The sequence below is a fragment of the Coptis chinensis genome, chromosome 9 (assembly GCF_015680905.1).
Source record: "Coptis chinensis isolate HL-2020 chromosome 9, ASM1568090v1, whole genome shotgun sequence".
Taxonomy (NCBI): Eukaryota; Viridiplantae; Streptophyta; class Magnoliopsida; order Ranunculales; family Ranunculaceae; genus Coptis; species Coptis chinensis.
Window position 1 is genome coordinate 78,381,307 of NC_141464.1, and position 25,382 is coordinate 78,406,688.

Consider the following 25,382-nt stretch of genomic DNA (forward strand, 5'->3'; position numbering starts at 1 on the left):
CGGAAAAATCAGCATATGATAATTGCATGATAAGGCTCAACTCAATTTAGTTTGTAAATAACTGCTCTAATAATTCCCGTGAACTTATCTTTAGAAGGCTGGAAACGCAGAGCGCCAGAGCCAGTACAGAGCATGTCATCTAAACAACAGGAATTTTTTGCTCTACATCCTATATCGATACGAAATACAGAGCATGCTAGCCTCTTCTTCCACACTACCAATGCATAACAGATGCAATGCAACCACCATTACTCGTCATACCTCGTGCTTCCAGAAATGCTAATCAAATTTTAGTTACAACTGAAACCATAGAATCATTAAGAATACACATTAGATTACACCAAAAGATGTGGTTGAACTCGATACAAGAAAAAACTTGACTGATTCTCCAGATGTATATAACCAATCAAGAAATTACAGTCATCTTAGACCCCCAAAAGGTAATGTGGTTGAGCTCGATACAAGAAAAAACTTGACTGATTCTCCTGATATACATAAACAATGAAGAAATTACAGTCATCTTAGCCCCATAAAACATTAAAGGATAACTTTAAGCTAACCAAAGTACCAAACCAATGTTACATTCTGTGAAGAGTATGCCACATCAACTGAGACTGCTAGCCTCTGCAAAGGGAATGGAAATTTATCAGTCAGTCACCACTCACAACCTCTAGGAGAACAAAACAAAATGATACAATTCCAGATTACCATGAGCCTATGATACGACATAACCTCATAAATATATTGATAACAAAACGAATACTACTTTTTATGTTGTCTGTGGGCTTACCCTCTTTTATTATAAAGTCGGTAGGCCAGGCAATAACACTTCCTACAGCATCCTTCATTCTTTCCATGTCACTTGTTGACCTCCATAATCTTGCAGTAGGTTCTACAGCAGCATCTACCCAAACCTTGGAGGCGCCTTGTCCAAGAGAAATGTCATGCACAACTGTGCTAGGGTCATCCGTTACCCAACGGCCCTCAGCTACTATATCCTCTTTCACCATCCTAAATAACTTGCACTTGACACCTTCAGGTTTGTTGCTTCCATACTGTGCCTATCATAAGCAAATGGAAAAAAGAAAACGGCTTACTTCCCTTAAATGTTTGTTACAGGATACATAGATAGGTCCACAGAAACTGCAGAGTTGGACAGCTTTTTACTGGGAGTAGCTACAGAGTCACTGAAGTACAAATGCTTGTCTTGTACAGAAATAACACTAACTGGACATGGAAAACTAATCAAAGAAGAAAACTTTGCATTTTTCAGACTTACAAAAACTAATAAAGGTTTTCCACATCAGTTACTTGCCTGAGTTTGCACTAGCTGATTCACTAAAATTTGCATTGCTTTCAACTGTTCTTGTGTTTCTTGCTGTAATCTTTCCATGCTAGATACCTTTTCTTTTAGTTCCTTCACTTCTTGTTCTAGTTGATCTATCTTTTCATTTCTTTTTGGAGCTAGCCCTAGTTTAGATGGAGTCACTCCAAATCCAACCTCTCGCACACGGCTACGACGTTCAGGTCCAAGCACTTGTGAAAGAGCATCATCTTTGAGAGAAGACGAGTTCGGAGTAGAAGCTTTCAGCTCTTGTATCTTTTTCTGAGTACAATTCAAACTGAAAAATCCCATCATTAATGGTTATGTCACCCTTCTCTCGTGCCAAAGAGCCCAATAAAGAGACCATTTTAACTGATTCTTCATTAATAGGTTGCCCTCTCTCATTGAAAGTAACCTCCAACCTATCAATGCTTTCAGTTGCACCAATTCTACAATCACTGCATTTAGCAGGTCCCCTCCTACGCTTCTTGGAAGAATCTTTGGTTGAGGAGCTCAGCATCTTTTTAGTTGAATGTGTATTTGGGAAGCTTTCATCATTAGTGGGATCATTGGATCTTCTTTCTGGTGAAGAATCTGTGTTGGGGAGGCTTTCATTGTAAGTGGTATCACTAGATTCATTTTCTGGTGTGGAATAATATACAAGTGGGACACTTTCATCACAAACAGGTTCCAAACTTTGTCCTGCTGCTTCTTCTTCACATACTTCAGAATTCTCTCCAACAGCTTGTCGTCTTCTTCTTCGGTCTATTATACCTGAGTGTAACATCTTGCATTACTTCAATATTTCATTAACAACAATGACAATGTTATTGATATATGTACACCTGGAATTTGATAGTCGTCCTGATGATCCAAAATCTGGAGTCCCCAGGGGATATCTGTAGTCATAGCAGCATAAATAGCTTCTCTATCTTTCTTGGCTCTCTTTCTCCCTCTCTTTGAGCTCTGCATGAGCAGAAAGGAAACATTATGACTACTACTCCCATCTCACTTTATATTTTAAATATCAGAATCAGCCATTGTGTGTGTCCTCAATATTCAAGCATGTAACTGTTCAGTAAAACACTATTCATCATTTCAACATTTATTTGTCACTTGGTCTAACAAAATGTCATGCTTTTTCATAACATAATTTCTTAGAAACTTTTTTGAAAGCTCTGAAACATATATAACATATCAACGGCGTAATCGAGAGAGAGAGATTACCACCCGGTGTTCGCGAAGAAGGCGGAAGAAAGAGAGAAACGTTGCGGCTAATTAATTAAAAGAACGTCATCAATACGTTTTAATAAGTAACATTATGACGTTTTGTTAACGAAAGGGGAAAATGTACGCGAATATATGACGTTTTGTTATCTTATTGGAACTACTTAACTGGCACGTGTCTACGCTACGGTGCGGTAAGCTGGTTTGGGGCCGGCAGCACAAAAATAGAGTATTGTGATAAATTAGGAGAGAAATGTCTGAATTTCACTGTACAAATGGACGGTTTTACCCCTCCATCAACTATGTTATTACATAATACCATTTTGACCGTGATCGTAATAATTAAAACTATATAGGGGTATAATTGGAAAACGTCATTGTTTACCGAATCGTTCTCTTTAAAATAGTAAATATATAAATAAATATATACTAGCTTTCGAACCCGTCCTACGAACGGATGCCGTTATATTAAATTATTCTAAAAAATATTATCAAATATGCATAGCTATGAGATATGAAAGTTATATTAATCACTCATTTAAATTTCTTGCACCACTCTCTATTAAAAGTAAACACCAAACCTTGAAAAAACCCATCGATTTTTTTTTTTTTTTTGTTAGGTTTAATAATAGAAGTTTGATTGAAGTTTTGTGAGAATGTCCAATGTGGCGAAGATAATATTGAAGCTACTTGAATAGCAAGACATTTCTAATCATAATAAAAGAACTATGATAAACACTACTTAAAATGCAAAACTATATTTGTCGAGACATTTATTCCTCCTACATAAAATACAAACATGTTTTAGGGTTATTAGTTCAATACATTTGCATTAAGTTCGATTTTTCATTAATTATTCTTTGAGGTTAGTTCAATGTAGACGTTGTATCAGGTTCTAATTTCTCTTTAATTATTCTTTGGGGTTAGTTCAATGCAAATTCGATCAAGTTTTCGATTTTCCGTTAATTATTATTTGAGGTTAGTTCAGAGCAATTGCATCCACTTTATAATTTCCTGTTAGTTATTCATTAAGGTTAATTCAGTACAATTATATTCAGTTTTCAATGTTTCATTAATTAGTCTTTGAGATTAGTTCATTGCATTTGCATCCATGTTCCAATCTCATGTTAATTATTCTTTGAGGTTAGTTCAATACATCTACATCCAGGTTTTTTATTTCCGTTAATTATTTTTTTTCTAGGTTAATTAGTTCAATAGTTTACAATTTCAAGTTATTTATGTTGTCACACCCCAAATTTAGAAGACAATATTTAAAACAATGATATTCAATCATCGGAAACCCGGGTGAAACAAAAAAAATAATACCGTTATCAAACACGATAAAAAAAACGGGAAATCAAAAGAAAACCAAAAGAACAACTCTTAATGTACGAATTCAAGAATTTCTAAACAACTCTATTACATCTATTTCAAATCAAGACTTTATACCTCATAAAATTTATACCATGCCAGTAAGACTCCAAGAGCGAATCCAAATCAAGCGTCTTCATCCACTGCATTCTACCATCTATGTTTCCAAGAAACACACCCACGTTGCAAAAGAAAGCAAACATGGGTCAATAAATTGAATTTGCTAGTATGAGTAGACTAACAACATAAAAACAATTTCATACTTTAATTATCCAAACAAACATTTTATATGTACCTATAATTTAACCATTATCAGCTTGGAAGACAGGTAGTTCCGTCATTTCAACCGACATAGTTTCTTCTCAAGCAAGACATACATTCTATTAACTCATTATGATAACTCATTTTAATAACTTAGTAATTTAATTAAATCTTACCGATATCCACGTATATAAGGGTGGAGGACAAATCTCAAGATAAAAAGTCAATAAATCTTACTCTCCTGCAAAACAAAGTTAGATTTCCCAAACGTAATTATTTATAATAAATATCTATTTCACTCTCACTGCAACCATTATGGGTATATATAATCTGGCATAATATATCACTAATATTAACATTCATGTCACACCACCATATCCATTATATCATAATATGTCACCAATATTAGCTAACATTCATATCACACCACCATATCCATCATATCACAATATATCACAAATATTAACTAACATTCATATCACACCACCATATCCATCATATCACATTAACCATATTCACATTCTTTCGTAAGAAATTATATGCGTCATATCATAATATATCACCAATCATGTCCAACTTCATTTCATACTTAAAGCCAATATTTTTCTTAAAACCACTTGCCTTCTTATGAGAGCGAGGAAATATATCCCAACTAGGGAGTACATTCTTCCCTCGTAAGTATTAACTCACACAAACCACGCATATATTTCTCATAAAAAATCATGTACATTATAATACATAAATATTCATATGCAATAACTCAGTCACACGTAAAATCAATATTTTACTTTGCTTATTATTTATCTCGTTGACTCATTTATTAAAAGACACATCCCAACCTTTAGTTCCTACTCCACGATTTGCACTTCACACATTTGCCAAATCACACATATCTGTGTGCCTCACTCACACCGAGTACCACTACAAGATATATGTTCCAAGCGGGAATATTATCTCCAGGAAACATATTTTCATCTTGTAAACTCGTAATTTGTGAGTCACCGCCATCTCTAGGCTTTCCATACACATACACAAAGCCTCTTTTGGGCATAACAAAATATCAGGTCATTCATGGCACATTCAATGAATACCTTGGGTCATTTCCGCCACATTCAAAGAATACCCATCATAATACTAACAGGTCATTCATGGCACATTCAATGAATACCTTGGGTCATTCTCACCACATTCAAGGAATACCCATCATAATACTAACAGGTCATTCATGGCACATTCAATGAATACCTTGGGTCATTCCCGCCACATTCAAGGAATACCCATCATAATACTAATAGGTCATTCATGGCACATTCAATAAATATCTTAGGTCATTCCAACCACATTCAAGTAGATTTAGACCTACATTCCCGTCACATTCAAGGAATACAGCAAACCCGCAAGGCGAATGCCTTAGTTATTCTCTCTAAGGCGACTTTTCACATGACATCAATAGTCGTAAACATTTCCTTTCATTTCTTTTCATCAAAGAGGCGTGGAGAGATCTAAAGATGTGGGCGACACATTAAATTTTTACCGGACACTTTTACACCGGATTTTAACACTCAAGAGTTATCATTTATTATAATATTTTCATTATAAAACAAACATCGTCTCAAACAATAATTCATTACTAAATATTCCAAACACAATAACTAATCAACTCATCTCATTATTAATTATATAACTCTTATATATCAAAAAGTTCAATCAGGAATATCGCATTAGTTAAATGTCTCGTGAATACATTTTAAACAACTACAATCACATACACAATTAAGTACTAACATTTTTCACATATAGTTATCACAATAACTAATAACTAATATATAATATATAATATATATAGTATAGTGTAGTGGCTGCACTTTTGCTCAAAGCTGCCTACCTATCCAAATCTTTCAAGATTGGAATCAAGCCTTCGTAGTTCTTATCAGCCACATAGTCAATGTTGTAGTTTTTCTTACATTCATCTAAATGACATGTAACTTAATTATTTAGAAACTAGGGTATATATATATATATTTTCCATGTAGAACTCGAAGTCCCAACCTCATCCCATCTAGAAGAAAACTTAGGTTGAACACGGTAAAAATTCTAATTTTCAGCAAACTAGATTTCTGACGAACTTTCTTCCGAAGACCACAACTCTTTCCACAAGTGTCCAAACGCTACAAGGCTTTTTGCGTTGAAAAGAAAACTCTTGGAACTTACTCTTTTATGTTTTACGAAAATATTACCTCTCACTCTAACTATATGAAAACTGGACTCGAACACAGTGCACCAAAACAAAATTCTGATGCACTGTTTTCAGTAAACCAAACTTGACAGGTTTGATCACTTGGTGGTCGCAGCTCTTACTATATCTTGATTAAGACAGGTTTATCACTTGGTCGCTTTTAGTGTCATGTTTTAGGGTTATTCATGGAATTTGTGCGTTTGAACCTCATCTAGGCTTGAATATTCTTTTTAGCAGACTTGCACACCATTATGATAAATTAGTAAGTATACTAGGACAGGTCGTCAGGCCTTTAATATTAGGTAGATAGTCAACTTTTGTCACATTATGATTCACTAGGCCTTCGCCTTTCAGAAACCTTATATATAGTTTACATTGAATCTAAGTAATTGTTTTGTTGTTATGCTTTGGTATTCACAAAAATATCCATTGTGCTATTAATTTCAAGAAATCATGTCAATGTGCATAAATAATTGGACTCACCTTTCCCCTGAGTGTGACTGCAAGTCCAATTGGCTGACCTTCTCTAAGCTTAAATGTAGCAATAGACACCCTCGCCCGAGCCTTCACTGGCCTTTGACCACAAATAATAGACAAATCTTTCGTTGCTGCATCCCTAGTCTTTCTCTCCCACATTTTTTTATCTTATCATATTTTATCTTTATTTTTATCTTTTCTTTTCTTTTTTCTTTATCTTTATTTTTTTTTTGAAATATTATTATTACTTTTTTAAACCCTAATAAATAGGGAAAAATATAAATAAAATAAACGGGGTGTTTCAATGCTTTGAGGTCAGTGCGATGCAGTTACATCCGGCTTTCGATTTCCAGTTAACTATTATTTGAGGTTATTTCAATGCATTTGCATCTAAATTTTGATTTCCTTTTAGTTAATATCTTATTTTAGTTTAATGCAATTGCATCCAGTTTCTGATTTTCCGTTAATTATTCTTTGAGGTTTGTTCAATACAGTTGCATCCAATTTCCGATTTTATGTTAATTGTTCTTCGAGGTTAGTTCAATGCATTTGCATCAAATTTTCAATTTTCCGTTAATTATATTTTGAGGTTAGTTCAATGAAGTTATATCAAATTTATAATTTCCCGTTAATTATTCATTTAGGTTAGTTAAGTGCAGTTTCATCTATTTTTCAATGTTTTGTTAATTAGTCTTTGAGATTAATTCATTGCATTTGCATCCAGGTTTCCAATTTCCGTTAATAACTCTTTAAGGTTAGTTCAATATATCTACATCTAGTTTCTCATTATTTATGCTTTGAAGTAATTAGTTCGATGCAATTACATCCGGTTTCTGATTTCCCGTTAACTATTTTTTGAGGTTATTTCAATACATTTGTATTTAGTTTCCGATTTCCACCAATTATTTTTTGAGGTTAGTTCAATGCAGTTGCATTCGTTTTTTTTATTTTCTGTTAATTATTTTTGAGTTTAGTTCAATGTATTTGCATCCAGTTTCCGGTTTCCCATTAATTATTATTTTATATTTGTTTGATGTATTTGCATACCATTTCTGATTTCCCGTTAAATATATTTCAAGGATTTGCATCTAATTTCTAATTTCCCGTTAGTTATTCTCTTACGTTAGTTTAATACAATTGCATCCAGTTTTCGATTTCTAATTAATTACTTTTTGAGTTTAGTTTATTGCATTTGTATAAAGCTTCTGATTTCCCGATAATTACTCTTTGAACTCAGTTATGTATTTGAATTAAGTTTTCGATTTCCTTTTAATTATCCAATGTGGTGTGTAATACCAACTCCTACTGATCCATCTGTAATGTCCTTACAAACATGACATAAAAAATAAATTGTATTTGATTTACAATGTGGGATCATCGAAGATTATCTAGTTCCTGATTTTCCGTTAATTATTCTTTAAATTATGCATGACTTACTATGTGGAATCTTTAAAGATTATCTACGAACGAGTGTTGTTATATTAATTATTCTGAAAAATATTTGAAAATATACAGACCTATTATATATTATTATTATATTGATCACTCATCCAAATTTCTTATAACGTGAAAGCCTCACTCTCCATGAAAAAAAAAAAAAAAAAAAAAAAAAAAACTCACCTTTGATAAAACCCTTTAACTTCATTTTGTTGTTTAATAATAGAAGTTTGATTGAAGTTTTGTGAGATTGCCTAATAAAACAAAGTTCATATATATTGAAGCTACTTGACTACAAGGAGTTCCCAATCATACGGAAAGAGATAAGATAAACACCATTTTAAATGCAAAGTTATACTTATCGAGACATTCCCACAACATATAACCCAACTATGTTTTGAGGTTAGTTCAATGCATTTGCATCTAATTTTTTTATTTTCTGTTATTTATATTTTGAGATTAGTTCAATGCAGTTGCATCCAATTTCCGATTCCAGTTATTTATTTTTTGAGGTTAGTTCAATGCAGATGCATCCAGCTTCCGATTTCTTGTTAATTATTATTTGCGGTTAGTTCAATACATTTGCATCCAATTTCCAATTTCCTGTTAATTGTTCTTTGAGGTCAATTCAATGCATTTGCATCCAATTTTTGATTTTCTGTTAATTATTCAGTGAAATTAGTTTAATACATTTGCATCATCCAATTTTCGATTCCCGTTATTTATTTTTTGAGGTTAGTTCAATGCAGTTGCATCCAGTTTCCGATTTCTCGTTAATTATTATTTGCGGTTAGTTCAATATATTTGCATCCAATTTCCAATTTCATGTTAATTGTTCTTTGAAGTCAGTTCGATCAATGCATTTACATCCAGTTTTTGATTTCCCGTTAATTATTATGTGAAATTAGTTTAATGTATTTGCATCCAGTTTTCGATTTCTCGTTTATTTTTTGATAAGGTTGCATTTGCATATAGTTTTCGATTTCCTGTTAATTATTGTTTGAGGTCAGTTCAATGAATTTGCATCCAGTTTCAGATTTCCCATTAATTATTTCTTGATATTAGTGGTTCAATGCATTTGCATCCAGTTTATTTTTTAAGATTAGTTCAGTGCAGTTGCATCCAGTTTCCAATTTTTCGGTAATTATTCTTTAAGATTAATTAATTTTACGCATTTGCATAATGTTTTCAATTTATAATTAATTTTTCTTTAAAGTTAGTTCAATGCAGTTGCATCCAGTTTCCGATTTCCCGTTAATTAAATCTTTGAGAGTTAGTTCAATACATTTGTATCCAATTTATGATTTCCCGACAATTATTTTTTTATGTTAGTTTGATGTATTTGCATCTAAGTTTTGATTTTCCATTAATTATTCTTTGAGGTTAGTTTAATGCAGTTGTATCAATATTCCAATTTTCTATTAATTACTTTTTAAGATTAGTTTATTGTTTGCATTTGCATCTAGTTTCCGATTTCTCAACAATTATTTTTTGATGTTAGTTTGATGTATTTGCATCCAAGTTTTGATTTCCCGTTAATTATTTTTTTAGGTTAGTTTAATGCAGTTGTATCCATATTTCAATTTTCTATTAATTACCTTTTAAGATTAGTTTAATGCTTGCACTTGCATCCAGTTTTCGATTTTTCGTTAAATATTATTTGAAATTAGTTCGATGCATTTGCATCTAGTTTTCGGTTCCCCATTAATTGTGATTTGACGCGTGTTAGCTTCATTCAGTATTATATATATATTAAAATATTTGTCATTATTGTTTTACCTTTATTTTATTTTATTTTTCATTTTCTATTATATATTTTGTGATGTTATTTTTTGTATAATTTAATTTTCCACGTGTAATTTAATTCATGTAATTTAATTCAGACAATAGACAATGTACTATAGTTTGAACGGATTGCTCATATCTTCTATTGATGGCCATTGCACGAACCAGATCAGAGTCGGATTCAGGGTCATCAGGTGTCAATGTACCAATAATGTCATGAGGCGGCAAAAAACTGAAGTCACTCCTATCGGCCACAGTTCCTTTTGCATATGATGCTTTATCCTTATTCATCGCACTCTTAGATTGTGTTGTTTGCTCAATAAAATAAATGATTCTTTGGCTTCCCAGAATGCTTGTAGTAAAGGTTCAAGAAGGTTACTTGTTGGGTAATTTTCACAAGGAATGCGATTGAAAGAGAACATACCTTCTCGACGAGGATAAGATTGATCTCTAGCTTCCATGGCACACAAATGCTGAGAGGGGGATTTATGAAAAAGGAATTGCAATAGATGATTGGGGTATTGACTAATGCAAACGTCTCGAAATTTAACTATGTCCTCCCAACTTTTTCATACTAAATACTCACTAGCCGCAAGTACACTTTCATGAGGGAGATCCTGGAAATAATCAAGTTTATCTAGTTTGTACCCACGAACAAGGTAGTGCACCAGCACGGCCACGACCAACAAAGGAGCTACCGATAGAGTTCTCGTGATTGTAGATGCAAAGCACTTGTATAACCTAGGCAATATTGACCTCTTTTTCAAGGTCCGATTCCTTTGAATCACACCATCATATATCATTCAAGAGTGATACAACTACCGTTTCGAATTTCATGCGGCTAAAAACAAGGCTAGCCATCTAATGACAATTGTGAAAGTTCCTACTATGACTGTGAGAATCTGGTTGACAACAATTGTTTGCATTGACCATTCGTAATCAGAATTTCCTGAACAAAATTGCAGCTGCTTTAGAATAAGAGATCTTATTGAAGCTTGTATTAGGACGACTGAACACAATGGGGTGATTACGCGACAGCTCCATACATCGGGTTTATGAAAATTGTGTATCATTGCAGTAAACGTACCGGTAACACAACTCCAATCGATCGAACATGGTGCTGCTCCCTTTTGCAATTAGATCATTGAAATGACTAGGGATAATGCTCTTGTATTCTTTAGTAGACGGATAAATCTGCCAGAACATTAGGAGCAATAGCGCACCAGCAGGCACAAAACAATAATATGTTCTGTGTTGAACAGAACGATCACTCCTGTAAATATTTGTATACAAATGTCTAACTGACATTTTAATTACTATTTAAGTGCCAAACAAAAATGAAGAGAAGAGCTTTTAGCTTTTAGAATGCAGGGTAGTTCTGCACAAACAATCGTCGCCAAAATGCCACTCGAAATACATCTCTTGGCTACAAAAGAAAAATGCGAAGGCCAAAAGAAAAAATTAAAAACTTAGAACAATCAGAGACAATATTTTCAATCAAAACATCGAGGAACCGTTTCCAGCTTAGAAATGCAGCATACGACACCAGATTACTCCACTAGACCACGTGAATATAGATTCTTCCAAATGAACAAAAACAAAAATATACATGACAATTCCAAACAAATGAAATCGAATAGTTAATTAAACTTTAGCTTTTACACTTTAGATATATAAAAAAAAATAAAAACCCTTATTTTGGCGGCTGTGTCTTCAGCTTATGTCTCGTTTCCACCCCTTAAACTCTCCTTTCCCCTGCAGGCCTCCGAACAATCTCATTGAGCCGTGCCAGTGGACCTCCAAACACTGTCGAAGCAGCAGCTTCATCCGTTAGAAACTCTGAGATACCAGATCCTCTGGGAAGTGACTACTGCTTGAAACAATTATAAAATGAAGCCAGTGTCATAAGATCACAAGAAAGATGACACTACAAATTATTTTAACATAATATATATGAAAGAACACTAGTGTAAGGAATAAATTGAACACAAACGACGTACAAAACTCAGATGGGAGACCCGTTATGAAGAGGAAATGAAAAAGTCAATTGTTCCCTTCAAGGCTCTAATGAATGCATCAACGTCTTCTTTTGTGTTGTAGAAGTGGAGACTAGCACGCGCACCTGCATTAATTCCCAAGTATCGATGGAGAGGTTGAGCGCAATGATGACCTGATACTGAAACAATAAAACATAGAAAGCCAGAAACTTGTAGGTAGCTAACATGTGTTACGTGTATATATATCCATAATAAGAAGGGTTAACCAATTTTACCCCCCACTAGGATCTCCCCCCTAAATACACACAAAAAACAGTCAAATTGGGTTGACCAAATTTTTTGTGTGTGTATTTTGGGGGGAGACCCTAATTTCCCATCTAGTTTGGGGAATCCTAATTGGCTCATCTAGTAGGGGGGTAACACTAGTTCACCCTAATAAAAATGTGTCCTCTCAGGAGAATATGATAAAATGATAGATACAGTAAAAATATGAAGATACGAGTGCTCTCCAGTCTCCTCAAATGATATAATAGAATAGATATTTAGAGACATAATAAACAATTTTGACTAAAGAGGAAGGTAACACACAATAAACAAGTCTCTCACTAAATTTGAAAAAGTTTCACAATCTTACCTCTCGATCAAGAAAAGTTGCAATGTCTGTTGGATGTATATTCTCAACATTAAACAAACAAAGAGCAGCACGACTGACGTGTTCTGAAGGAACAGGGCCATATATGCGGATGCAAGCTTTCATGAAGATATGTAGCCAACTCTGTCTGCATGGACACAGAACAAGGAGTAGTTTAACAACGTTCTCTAAAGTCTCTAACCTTAAAAGTATAGATAAACCTAACGATTTTAACAATAACTAAGTACTGAAAAGACAGCCAGCTACAGCAAAGAGATGATTTGGCCAATACTTTCCAATTAGCTGTTCTAAAATTCGTAAATAATCAAGATACCAACAAGGTGACATCACTAGAAACATATAGAGATGAAAGAGAGAAGAGGGGGTGGGGAAGGATTTGCTCACCTCATAATCATGGATCTTTTGCATGCCAATCCCCGACAAATAATCAATTGCCGCTCCAAGCCCTATAACCTCCCCAATTGCAGGAGTTCTAGCCTCAAATCTGGTACAATTGAGCAAATAAAGATCCACGTCAGAGATTGATAGTAAGATCAAACATTTTCTAGTTTCTATTTTCTTTCCTGGGATTCATTACGTATATAAGTCATAAGTAGGTGAAAGCGAGTTTTGTTACACACAAGGTTCTTACTAAGCTAGCTAGCTAATATCTAAATTACTTAGAAACTAGATTGTCACTTTTTTTTATAGTTATTAGTGACAAAAACTTTTTAAGATCTAGTGAATGAGGACCTTTTCAAAATGAAGGTCTTATATACTAATTTATTATGTACGCAGTACCTTATAATTTGTTTCATTTTCAAAAAAAAAACAAAGGAAAAGGGAAAAAAAAAGTTGTATAGGACCGCCAACCGTGTTATTACATGCATTAGATTTATGTTACATCACTGATTTCATCTTGTTCTAGATAAACCAAAACTATTTACAGAAACTTTAAATTGTATATCATAAGGTTTTCAGTAGATTTTCAAACTTTGTAGAAAATAAATACTCATTTTAGGGTAATAGAGAACAAGAAACTAGCAGATATAGGGAAAGAATAGTTAAACTCTGGAAGTGTGTCTTCAAAGTAGTAGAAAGATAGAAGCACGTGATATTGCCAACAAAAAAAGGAAAAAGGTTATGTTCCTGTTATAAACAAAAGATCAGATCATAAAGTCTTGATTTAGCAATTAGAGTTTCTAAGCTACTGTTAAAAACCAGTTCACTTCAGGAATTCAAGCAATCAAATAAATGCACGAATATGCATACAAACAGACCATTTGTCCAATATGGGGTAGGCAGATGAGCAACAACAGTCTGCAGGTGATTAAACCATAGACCCTGTCAATAACCTAACCCAAAATGAAATATAATAGGTGTGTGGAAGCAAAAGGGAAAAGGAATAGTTAACAAGCGATTAAATGACCAGGCAAATGAACTTTCTAGACAGAAACCTAGGCCATATCAATCTTCTCAGAGATATATATCAGTGCTCTTTTACAAATTAAATTATGTGACTCATCAAATAATGGGTTCTAACTTCATACACAATTTTAGTCATTCAATTTGTAGTGCACAATTCTAGCCGTTCAATTTGTAGTTTAGTGTATGTTAGGCTCCAAACAAATTCACTAACTTGGAAAGAGGTTCTGCATAAGTGGAATGATCTAAGAATACATCAGAAATCATTTCGCCACCACCTGAAACATAAAAAGCAAGTTACACATTGTGGTAGAACCAGCCTTTAAACTTGAATATCAACTAAAATTTCTTACTAAGAAAACCCTTTCAGTCCAAGATTACCTAGGAAAGGAGGCATGCCAGACAAGACCTTACTTTTGCCATATAGGAATCCAGCGCCTGTAGGCCCACACATCTGAGACATGTTTATTACTTAATTTCATGTATGGATTATCATTGGGATGAAACATAGTAACAACAATTAAAATACATGTAGAAATAGGTGTCAAAAGCCTCATTTTAGACTATACGAACCTTGTGCGATGATGCAACAAGGAAATCGGCATCTAGACTTTGCACATCAACCACCATATGTGGAACACTTTGACAAGCATGCATCTACAAGTACTTTTGCCCCAACATTGTGAGACCAACTTGTAATATCCTTAATTGGAAGAACAGAACCTAAAAACACAAAGATAATCCATTATGGAAAAATGTTCAAACAACATATCGAACTAAGAACTTCGGTCAAATGCAACAAAGAATAGAACCAGTTCTGTTCTATTCAACAAAATAATAAACACTGGAAAAAGCCTAGTTATAATTACAATGTCACACAACAGATGTAAATCAACGAAGAAAATAGAGTATACAGCACAAAATAATGAATTATACATTGTCAACCTCAGTATTGCCTATAAAATGTTGACCATGACAATGATAACTCGATAAGAATGAATTAACAAAAATCAAAAGAAATCAGGGATATCAGTCACTTTGTATCCGTGACAAAGTAACTTAGTTTGTAATATACTGGTGATTCTAAAGCAGTGAATAAATTTGTACTGGAGCTATTTAGAGTATAAGAAGAAGATGGATATAAACGACCATTTCCTCTTGGAGGTACCCCCTTCAAAACAGCCCCCATTTTCTGAGGTGGTTTAAGTTGCTTGTCTGGACCAATCACATTTTGTTGTCCTGTGGTCAGTCTTTTTTGTGTCGACTCATTGCATACACCTAATCAACTCTTGTCTCCTAAGTCTATTCCTCTTGTAATTACCTAGAAAACTCTCGTCTTTTCTCCTTGCACAGTTTAACAGTGTGACAACTGACAACCTGAGCTCATGAGCTTTCAATCAACTCCCATGCCACACCAAGTTATAGTGAACTACGACCCACACTATCCTACTTTCCATTAATTTTTCAAAAAAATATTTCTGTCCAATAACCACCTTCATTCTAACCTTGGATTATCACTTACCTTGAATTAAATATAACTGAAACCAACTAAACATAAACATTCCCTCATCGCTCTTCTATTTTAAGCCCACACACTCTTTCGAAAAGGGTCATGTGAACATCTATGAAGGGTGAAAATACCCATCAAGCCATCACACCAGGTAGAATAAAAGCTTTAACAGAGACAAGGCATGAGAAAGGTGAACAGAAAACTTTAAAAAATAAAAAGAACACGCCTACCAAGAGTGTTGGAGACATGATGAGTGACCACAAGTTTCGTCTTCTCTGACAACATTTCTTTCAACTTGTCGATATCAAGAACTTCTTCTTCTGTTAAACTAACAAATTTGAGTGTCACACTAGTCTTTTGAGCCACAATTTGAAAAGGAACAATGGCACTGTGATGTTCGGCAATCGTAAGTATGATCTGCATGAAAGCAAAAGAAGATTTTAAAGGAGACAAGCAAACTGCCATAAGCTGAAATGCTTGGGTAACCAGTGAAAAATGAAGAACCAAGTACAAGGATTTACCTCATCCCCTGGTCTTAAATTCAATAGGCCCCAAGAGTAGGCTACAAGATTCATATCCTTTGTCGCATTTCGTGTAAAAACAATCTCAGTAGACTCTGATGCATTAATGAAACGAGACACCTTTATCCGCGCTGATTCATATTCATCATGCTCTTGCACTAAAGTGCAGGGAGAAATTAGTTAGAATTCATGATGAAGATTATTTTCAGTAAAACCTCTTGCATCAACTGTGTTAAAAGGGATCTAAAAACATATTAGATTACATAAGTACCTCAAGAAATGAATACCACGATGCACATTGGAATTACAGGTTGAGTAATAGTTTTGTAGAGAGTCCAAAACAGCAGTAGGCTTTATCCAAGTAGACCAGTTTTGACTTGTTCACATTCTACAACACCCAAAACAACCATATTAATAAAAAAAAAAAACTACATACAAGCTCCATCAACAATTAAAGTAGTACTAATCTTCTGTTTAAATATTAGCATTTTTTAATGAAAACGGTAACATTGTCCAACAAAAAGACACTTTATTTATCCATAACTCTTTTCAAATGTCCTTAGGTTATTATGTTCAATACTAAAACAAGTCTAAAACCAATATCCCACTACCCAAGATGAATTATTTGACCCAATGAGCTGTAAAACATTAAAAAAGTTGGTAATACCTAGTGGGGAATAGGAAAATCAGGTTTAGTAATATACCCAAGTGAAATTGACTGTTTTTCAACAGCAAAAACATTTGAAGAAGCAAGCAGTTGCAGCACAAGAAAAAGAATAAAAGCTTCGGAAATTTTGATAATTTTACAGTAGTATTAGTAGTGTTTGAAAGGGTAAAAGGGGTTATGAGTTTTAATACTACTCCTTCCATTTTAAACAAGAATAAAATTTTACAGAAGAATAATACGACCAAACATAATATGAATCTAATCTTCAGAGATAAAATAGTGAATATAGATTCTTCAAAATGAACAAAAACAAAAATATATACCCTTATTTTGGCGGCTGTATGTCTCGTTTCCACCCCTTAAACTGCCATTTCCCGCCTCCGAACAATCTCATTCAGCCGTGCCAGTGCACCTCCAAACTCTGTAGAAGCTTCATCCGTTTCCGTTAGAAACTCTGAGATACCAGATCCTCCGGGAAGTGACCATTCAATATGATCGTCCAAAGATTCGATTTGAAAGAGGAATTTCATGGCAAGTCGTGCTCTTTCTTCGAACTCCTCAGTTGGGCTCTCACTCAAGCATTTGAATATAGCAATCGGTAGTTGTCTAAAAACCCAATGCAACATCTCGACAAACACTTTCTCTATAGATGTATATAGATCTTCAAGCGTTGAGGGGGTTTCAGCAAGGATGCGACCAATAATGGCATGAAGAATTCTATTAATATTGTAGACCAGTGATTCCTTCAATTTAAAAAGGATCTGACGAGCACGATTCAGATCCAGATGCAAACCGGATTGACGTTGGGGACGATACTCCTCAGGGAGCAGACCACTAAAGTCGCCATCTCTGCACAAATCTTTTGCATATGAAAAGAAATCTTTTGCGACCGGTGGCATTAGTGTTTGGTCAATGAAGAGAATGATTTCTTGGGCTTGTTTGAATGCGTGTACTAGAGATCCAACAAGATTACCTGGTAAGGAAACTTGTGCAATTTTCACGAGGGCTACCACTGGAAGAGTCATGGGAGTATATTCCATTCCAAATCCCATTTCAAACTCCGTTCTAAGATCAAAATCAGAGCGGTATGGGTATTTTTGAAAGAGTTGCAGTAGATTAGTAAGGGGCTCACTACAGCAAACCTCCCTTAATCTGATTATATCATCCACACTTTTTCGCACAATATACTCACTAGCCCACCGACCGAGATAATAGAGGTGTGTATCCTCTTTGTCCGGACCAATAAATAAGTGACGCACTAGCGATATTGGGCACACCATCAACAACGACACTATCCAGACTATTCTATTGAATAAACATGCACAGAACGTGTATAATCTATAGATAGTCACCCCCTTTTTCAAGGTTCGATTTCGAGTTGAATTCCAAAAAATTTGGACAGTATGAAAATTCGATTTGTATTCCATGCGCCTAAACAATGCTAGCCATCTAAAGACAACTGGGAAAGTTCCAACTATGACAGTGAGAATCTGGGTGACAACTATTATTGGCATCGACCAATCATAATCAGACATCCCAAAACAAAACTTCACTCGCTTCAAAATGAGAGATCTTATTAAAGCTTGTATTAAGATGACTAAACACAATAGGCAGATTGTGCCAACACCGGCAGACACCAGGTTTTTGCTTATTGTAAATTGTGGATCATAGCAATAAGCGCACAAGTAACATCCCCTCAATCGACCAAACATGCTACTGCTCCCTTTTCTAAGAACCTTATTATAGCTCCTAGTGGTGAAGCTATTATTCTTTTTAATGGACGGATAAATCTGCCAGAACATTGAGAGCAATAGCACCATAAAGCACAAGACTATGATATGTTCTATGATGAACAGAACAATAACTCCAGTATGTATTTGTATACAGATGTTTACGACGGTAGATATGACGAAAATGCTCAAGGATATCAAATTTGAAAAAATATCGGCATCTCTATTATTTCCAAAAGAAGGCATGAGAAAACCCATACAGACACATATAAAGGTAGTCCCACATAGTTTAGAAAACTGATCCTGGGCACTCGGCATTGAGGTCGTCAGATCGACGGGGAGTTTAGTTGCTATGGAAAGAAGGGTTAGAGAAACAGAATTGAGTGTGAATAGCTTGCAGGGTAGCCATCGCTTTTTAGCACGAATTCCAGCTACGATATCACAAAGCATCAATAGCATGCACACCGAAGAAGCTGCAGCTATGTATAAACCAATAACAGGCACAGGTGAAGGGAACTTAGAACCATCTACAGTTCCATTGATGCAACCATGGTTTGCCATTGTTTCTCTGTTGTCTCACAGTCTGAAGGAGTGAAACATGGACCTAGCTCTCCTTTCATAATGGCAATTGGAACAAGTTTTTTTTCTTTTTCCTTTTTTTTAGATAAGCATTACTTTTATTGATGTGCTTTTTCTTTTTCCTTTTTTTAGATAAGCATTACTTTTATTGAATTGATGTATGAAGCAAGGTATAACATAATGCACACTGCACATATGAGGGAGATTCTCATACGAAAGATACATAAGCATAACTTTTATTGATTTATGAAGCAAGGTATAACATATCCTCATACTGTCCCTAGTATCCTAATTAAATCCCATTACTACTTAATTCTTATCATCATTTCAAACAAATAATTCTTTCTTGCGGAGAACCTTGAGAACCAATACCACAACAAAGCTTTAACATCAAGCAAGACTCTATCTATTCTTGCATTTCGGCTTTCTGAATATCTCGTCATTTCTAGCTAGCTTATGAAGTCATTGCAGTCCAAGGGCCCTTCAAATTTTAAAACCCAACAAAATGGTAGTGGTAAAGGCACTGACTTGCCGTTGTGAAAGAGAGGAAACAAACTAACAACTAAAATCCCATTTCATTGGCACTTTGGCTTCAGTCCCCATCCGCAAGATTAGAAATTAAAAATTATTAGAGATAACGAAAAAACAACTAATCTTGTTAATCATTCAGAATAATTATTTCTCTATAATTTCCTTTTATAATATCCTACATATAAAAAATCACGGTTGTTAGTAAGCATAGTCTACTTCTCCACTGCACCTGAGAGAAGATATGACAAAACATCGTTCAAAAGAAATTTATCAAAACCACTATGCTCGAATGATACCTTGGCTGAGATACTCTTCCATTTTTTTTCCATTGAGAAGAAAATGTCTTGGTGCATAGATCTCCCTCAGAGCTAACATTTTGTTGTTCATTCTTCTTGGAGTTACCCATGCTCTTGCTCTTAGAAATGCCTACTTATTTATAGTTTTATACCAAGGGAATGTACCTCTGCTTTAAGTAGCAATAACAGGACAATAACTTACCCTTCAAGAGAAAAAACCCCGCGTCTGTTTCCTTCTTGGTGCATGTTCTAAACCTTTGGTGAGTTCCCGCTACAGTACAGTGATTTACCCAAGTTCTATTGACTGATGCAGCTGATCTATCAGAACCTTAATTCCTACCGTTGTTTACTCCTCATTTGTCACAAACTCTCAACTTACAGCAACCTTTTAAAACTCACAGTTGCACACTTGCACTCTCCAACAAATGCTACTCGATGTACCCTTTTGAATTTTTGAGTTTAGCCTTTTATCCAAGGGTGTTTCTGGAAAATAGAGGTGTTATCTTGTGCCAGCATCAAACTACCAATATTGGAGTTGGTGTTGAAATGAAAGAAGTGATAGTTTGAGATTGTGGCAATGAAGATTACAGAGTAAATTGACTAGGTATGATGGTCAGATGGTGCACCAATTTTGGTCAGTTTAAGATAGGCATTCTCAGTATAAAACACTTTAAATACCGTGTGGTTACCTGAGCAATAATGTAAGTGTCAGTTGGACTTGAAGTGAAAGTGAGACTCTGCAGCAGAGTTGTCAATGGCCTCAAATTTACACCACAAACACATATCCCAATGGAAAAAAACAATACACTGCTCGTCGCACATCGGCACTGAACTACTTCATGGACAAATTTTCATTTTGTTAAGAGAAAGCTGATCATACATTTTTCCCCCCTCTTTGGCCCATTCTTTAGTATAAACTTATAAAGCAAGAAAACATAACATTAGCGGCTCTTCAGGGAAATTTTCCGTGATACTTCCATAGGAGTTTCAGAGAAGGGGGGACCCATAATTTTTAATTTCTACCGTACAAAATTATTGAAAAGAAAATTTTCTCCTAACAGCATTGGTTCCAATGCAAGTGAATTTTTTTCCCCTCTTATCACCTCCATGTAGGCAGTTTTTTCCTCTCTTATCACCGTTTTGGTGAAAAATAAGGTGAAACTGGGCAATGCAAAAGTGAAAAATAATCTCAGACGGGATGTTACATTCGGTCTGGACGTAAAAATTGAAAAAACGCTCCAGACGGAATGAAACATCCCGTCTGAAATTTTAAAAAAAACCGAAAAAAAATTGAAAAATCATGCGAGATGGAATAAAACATTCCGTCCGAAAAAAAAACCTATTTTTTAAAAAAAAAACACACGAGACGGAATCCAACATCCCGTCCGAAGTTCACAAGTCAGTCACTATTTCGGTTGAAAGTTTCACTCTGGGAATGACTTGGAAAAATAGTCGCCATCTTTTTTACTTACACACTGGGGCACTGGTTTTGCACTAAAAGGAAGTGAAAATTTTCACATCCCCCTCTTTTTCACCTGCATTAGAAATGCTCTAATAAAAAAAAGAAGACACACTCACACAAAATCCGAATGATCCTTGATGAGTTTTACCTATGGCACAGGCAGTGAGACAGTGAGACTCTTTTCTTTGCAAAAAAAAACTAAAAAGAATTCTACAGCGAGTCTGAGTCTTGTCTCTCACTTCATTCTTGTGACACAAAATATAGTTCAGTACTCCAATGACCACTAAAATTAAGAAACTGCACAATCACTTTAACCAATACAGTTGAAATAATCAATTATATACTTGAGTTTCCTTTTCATTCTAATGACAATTACATAGTAGAATTACTTACAATGTACTTCCATATCTGTTTTTCGCTTATTAGATACAGTGATACACACTTGGAAGATTTCATACTACCTTCTTGTAACAAGTAGAGATCTCAGAGGCTTCCACGTTTCCATCGCCCAAAGCCAAGGAGAGAGCCCTTAAACCACAATTTCCATCGTCGATGGGGTCTTCAAAACCAACAATAAACTGTAGCAATGCACGCGGAAAACACATTTTATATCTAGATTGAGCAATAGAGCAACTGACATCAAAACTTAGTTTCTTCTTCCCTTTTAAAACATATGGTTTGGCCTTGGGCTTCGTTATAGATTGTGGAGTCATAGGTGGAGCATCTGGAGGATGCGAAATTTCATTAATGGAGCAACCAACATCAACATTTTGTTTCTTCCTCTTTGAAACATATGGTTTGGCATTGGGCTTCGTTATAGATTGTGGCGTCACGGGTGGAGCATCTGGAGGATGTTCAATTTCATTAATGGAGCCACTAGTAGAAAAAAGGCTTTTTGTGACTGTTTTAAAATGTTATTTGTGACTGTTCTATTCAAAACGGTCACAAATGGCAGAAAATGGTTTTTGTGACTGTTTTAAAAAGTTTTTGGTGACGTGCGTTTCCGAAACGGTCACAAATGTTTTTTTTTCCCCTAAAAAAGGTGTATATGTGTGGAGAACTATTTGTGACTATTTTACTAAAATAGTTACATATTATCAGACTTTAAGTGACCGTTTGACCTATTATTTGATCCAACTAGTTTTTAGTCCAGCACGCCTACAACTCCACTAAAAAACAACTAAATTCGAAACACGACACACCAACGCTCACTCTCACCTCCCTTTGTCTCCACTTCCTTCAAACTCTAAGTACCTGCTCAAAATTTGTTATTTTTTCTCAATTTGTCTTGTGTTTTGGAGGATTGTTGATACACCTATACGTAACTCGCAGGGGTTGTACCAAAAGATGGACCCCATGAAGGTGTCTTCACGTCCTTGGTTTCACTATTTAGTCAGAAAAGAATAAGAGCAGACATAGTGGAACAAGCTGAAGCGACTATTGCATTTTCTATAATCTTCAAGTTGTTTCGATAAGAACATTTCAGAGTCAGATTGGCAAATTGTCAGTCCTCATAAAAAATTGTTTAGAATGTTGTGATTTTATTTAACAGTATGGTCCAATTTTTTTAATATCAAAACAACTTTTAATTTATGTGAAGACTTATTTCACTCGAAATCAACCCCGAATTCAGTTCATACTTCATACTATAAATCCACTTCATTTCGCAGATAATTGAACAAGTCATATATGTTAGAGTTTGGGTGCCTAAGTTGCACCGAAGCAACTCTGGCCACGACTCAAAAGAAACTGTCCACGCACTAAATTTCCACCTCTACACATCTGCACCTGGTCTTCTCTCTCTTATCCCTCTATAAGTTATGTGTTTTTATTCAAATCCACCAAATCGAGACCAGGAAGAAAGTGGATTACAAACGGTGTTCCGATCTCGGTTACGAAATAGTTGAGAAGATGATAAAGATGGAGAACGAGAAAGGGATAAGAGAAGTATCTGATTTGAAAGTGAAACCTTTACGGCGTTACTGCTCTAACTTCGAGGTGGACGATGAGAGAAGGGTAAGAGAACTGTCAAGTCGATTTCTTTGCTTCGGCCAATCGAACCAAGTTAGTTATTATAGGGTTTCTTTTTTTTTTACCCTTTTAATTTGCTAGCTTTAATTAAAGTTTTTTCCCCCTTTATATTGAGCTTTTGCTTTTGGCCGGATTTCGTTTCTAATCCTTCGTTCAATTGCACAAGAATGAAAAGGTATCCCAGTTGACAACACTCTTCATCTATCCCCAGCATCCCATGCTTCAGAACTAGCCCTTCTAGGAGCAAGGCTGCCTCCAAATGCAAGGTTCAGTTTTTCTTCTTCAGCAGCTCCTTCATTTGAGCTTCCTTTACGTGACAAGCTTCGTTCAGGAGGCTCAACTCCACCAAGTAGAACTACCTTCTCGGGTATTGCCCAGACTCCTACTTTCTCAGTTACTACAACCCATGCACTTTCCTCGACATCTTCTTTAGAAGGGAAAACCGAATCATCTAGAACTTTCGCTGCATCCCAAGGTATATCAAACTGATAAAGTCGTGTGGCATTTCCCCTATAGTAAGAAACTGTTGCAGTTCCATCACCAGAGAGAATGATTGCTGATCTAGAAGGCTTGCCCCCTACATGGAGTTTCATGGAAAACAAGAAGTTTTCATCCTCTACTCTTGCTTTGGGCATTATCACTTGAACATGAGCTTTTTTCTCCAGAACCCGTTCAAGTATTGGCTCATCATTGTCAGATGGAGTATTTATCCCAGGTCTATATTGCATCGTTAGAAGTGAGTACTGCGTGTAACTAGAATTGCTCACTCGATCCGTACAAGAATGAAAACTTGTGAAATTGTTTGCATTTGCGAGGTAATAAAATAAAAAACTGAATCCTTACAAGAATGAAAACTGGCTTAATTAGTTATTTTTTATTGCATTTGCTAGGTAATAGTTTTGCTTGTCATCTATCTTGGTGAGCAATTGTTTGCGTGGATGTTTGGAAAGCTCAACTGCCTCCGACAGTCATGGCCAGCAATTTTTATTCGTTTTGTTTAGGTACTATTGTTTTCCTTTCTCCTATATAATTAAAGAGTTTTTACTGTTAGTATGGGCTTGGTGTTTTGTTTCTTCGTCATGGCCTTGTCACAAGTTAGTTTGATCCTAATTTTCCCTGAGATGAACATTAGAAAAAATGTCTTTGTTTTCAACAAATAAGGAACACATAATTGTGCTTTAATTTTCCGCCATTGGATAGTCTGACTGTTTGTTTTAGAAGCAAAGTTATAAAGTTATTGCTTTGACTTTAAGGAACTCAAGGGGTCTCTTTCATTGATGTCCCATTGCATAGTAAAATCCAAACTGACTGTTTGTCTTAATCTTTGATATTGGGTTGAACTAAAGATTCCCTACTGAAAATACACTTCAAATTTATTTACTCAGTTGTTCACATTTAGTCTTTTTTTTTTTTTTTTTTTTATCAATGAGTAGGCATTAATGGGCTTGTTACTTTGAGGTTTCTTCTGTGATCAAAATACTTATTGGTGATTTGGTGTTTGATTGCAAGTAGGAATCAAATGCATGCAAGGAGTGAGTCTTTGGATAGCTTGTCTAGCACTAGCCACAAGGATTGAAGAGAACCAGCCTTACAGCTGGTAATTTTTTTTTTCTCACATTAATTAGTAGAGTAGATAAAACATTAATTGTTTAAGGGCTTTCCAATTATTGATGAAATGGGGTTGTGGGAATGAGATGGACTAGAATTGACTTGGTCCAAGCTGATAAGTAACCCAATTAGACTCCTTAAATGATGAATTAGCTTATTACATATGTAATATTTGAGTTTCCACTATCCAGTGGCTCGTTAAGAATAGAATCTACACTACCCCTATACATTGATGGTTGAGATAGATGGAACCTCCAATGATCTATAGAATGTATG

The 25,382-nt window shown here is 35.0% G+C and overlaps 2 protein-coding genes and 1 pseudogene across 4 annotated transcripts; all 3 read right to left on the reverse strand.

The window, feature by feature from the left end:
* Nucleotides 1–348: 348 nt before the first annotated feature.
* On the reverse strand, nt 349–2,649 carry LOC147478335 (uncharacterized). 2 transcript variants are annotated; one of them, XM_086583394.1, is made up of 5 exons: nt 2,552–2,649; nt 2,170–2,290; nt 1,316–2,098; nt 791–1,061; nt 349–624 (listed from the first exon to the last, which is right to left on the reverse strand). In XM_086583394.1, the coding sequence occupies exons 3-5, from the start codon at nt 1,637–1,639 to the stop codon at nt 605–607; spliced, it is 615 nt and encodes a 204-aa protein (XP_086439520.1). In that variant the 5' UTR covers nt 1,640–2,098; nt 2,170–2,290; nt 2,552–2,649; the 3' UTR covers nt 349–604. The 2 variants fall into 2 exon arrangements, with proteins under 2 accessions (XP_086439520.1, XP_086439519.1); XM_086583393.1 differs by having other exon boundaries at nt 1,316–2,290.
* An 8,938-nt stretch (nt 2,650–11,587) lies between these two features.
* LOC147478336 (cysteine desulfurase 1, chloroplastic-like) lies at nt 11,588–16,690 on the reverse strand (annotated as a pseudogene). The gene is made up of 10 exons (XR_015209860.1): nt 16,639–16,690; nt 16,203–16,360; nt 15,912–16,098; nt 14,745–14,894; nt 14,553–14,625; nt 14,386–14,449; nt 13,152–13,251; nt 12,750–12,894; nt 12,119–12,240; nt 11,588–11,988 (listed from the first exon to the last, which is right to left on the reverse strand). The product of XR_015209860.1 is annotated as a cysteine desulfurase 1, chloroplastic-like (transcript).
* LOC147478337 (uncharacterized) lies at nt 16,473–19,234 on the reverse strand. Its single transcript, XM_086583268.1, has 2 exons — nt 17,193–19,234; nt 16,473–16,590 (listed from the first exon to the last, which is right to left on the reverse strand). The coding sequence occupies exon 1, from the start codon at nt 19,158–19,160 to the stop codon at nt 17,229–17,231; it is 1,932 nt and encodes a 643-aa protein (XP_086439394.1). The 5' UTR covers nt 19,161–19,234; the 3' UTR covers nt 16,473–16,590; nt 17,193–17,228.
* Between the last annotated feature and the right edge of the window lie 6,148 nt (nt 19,235–25,382).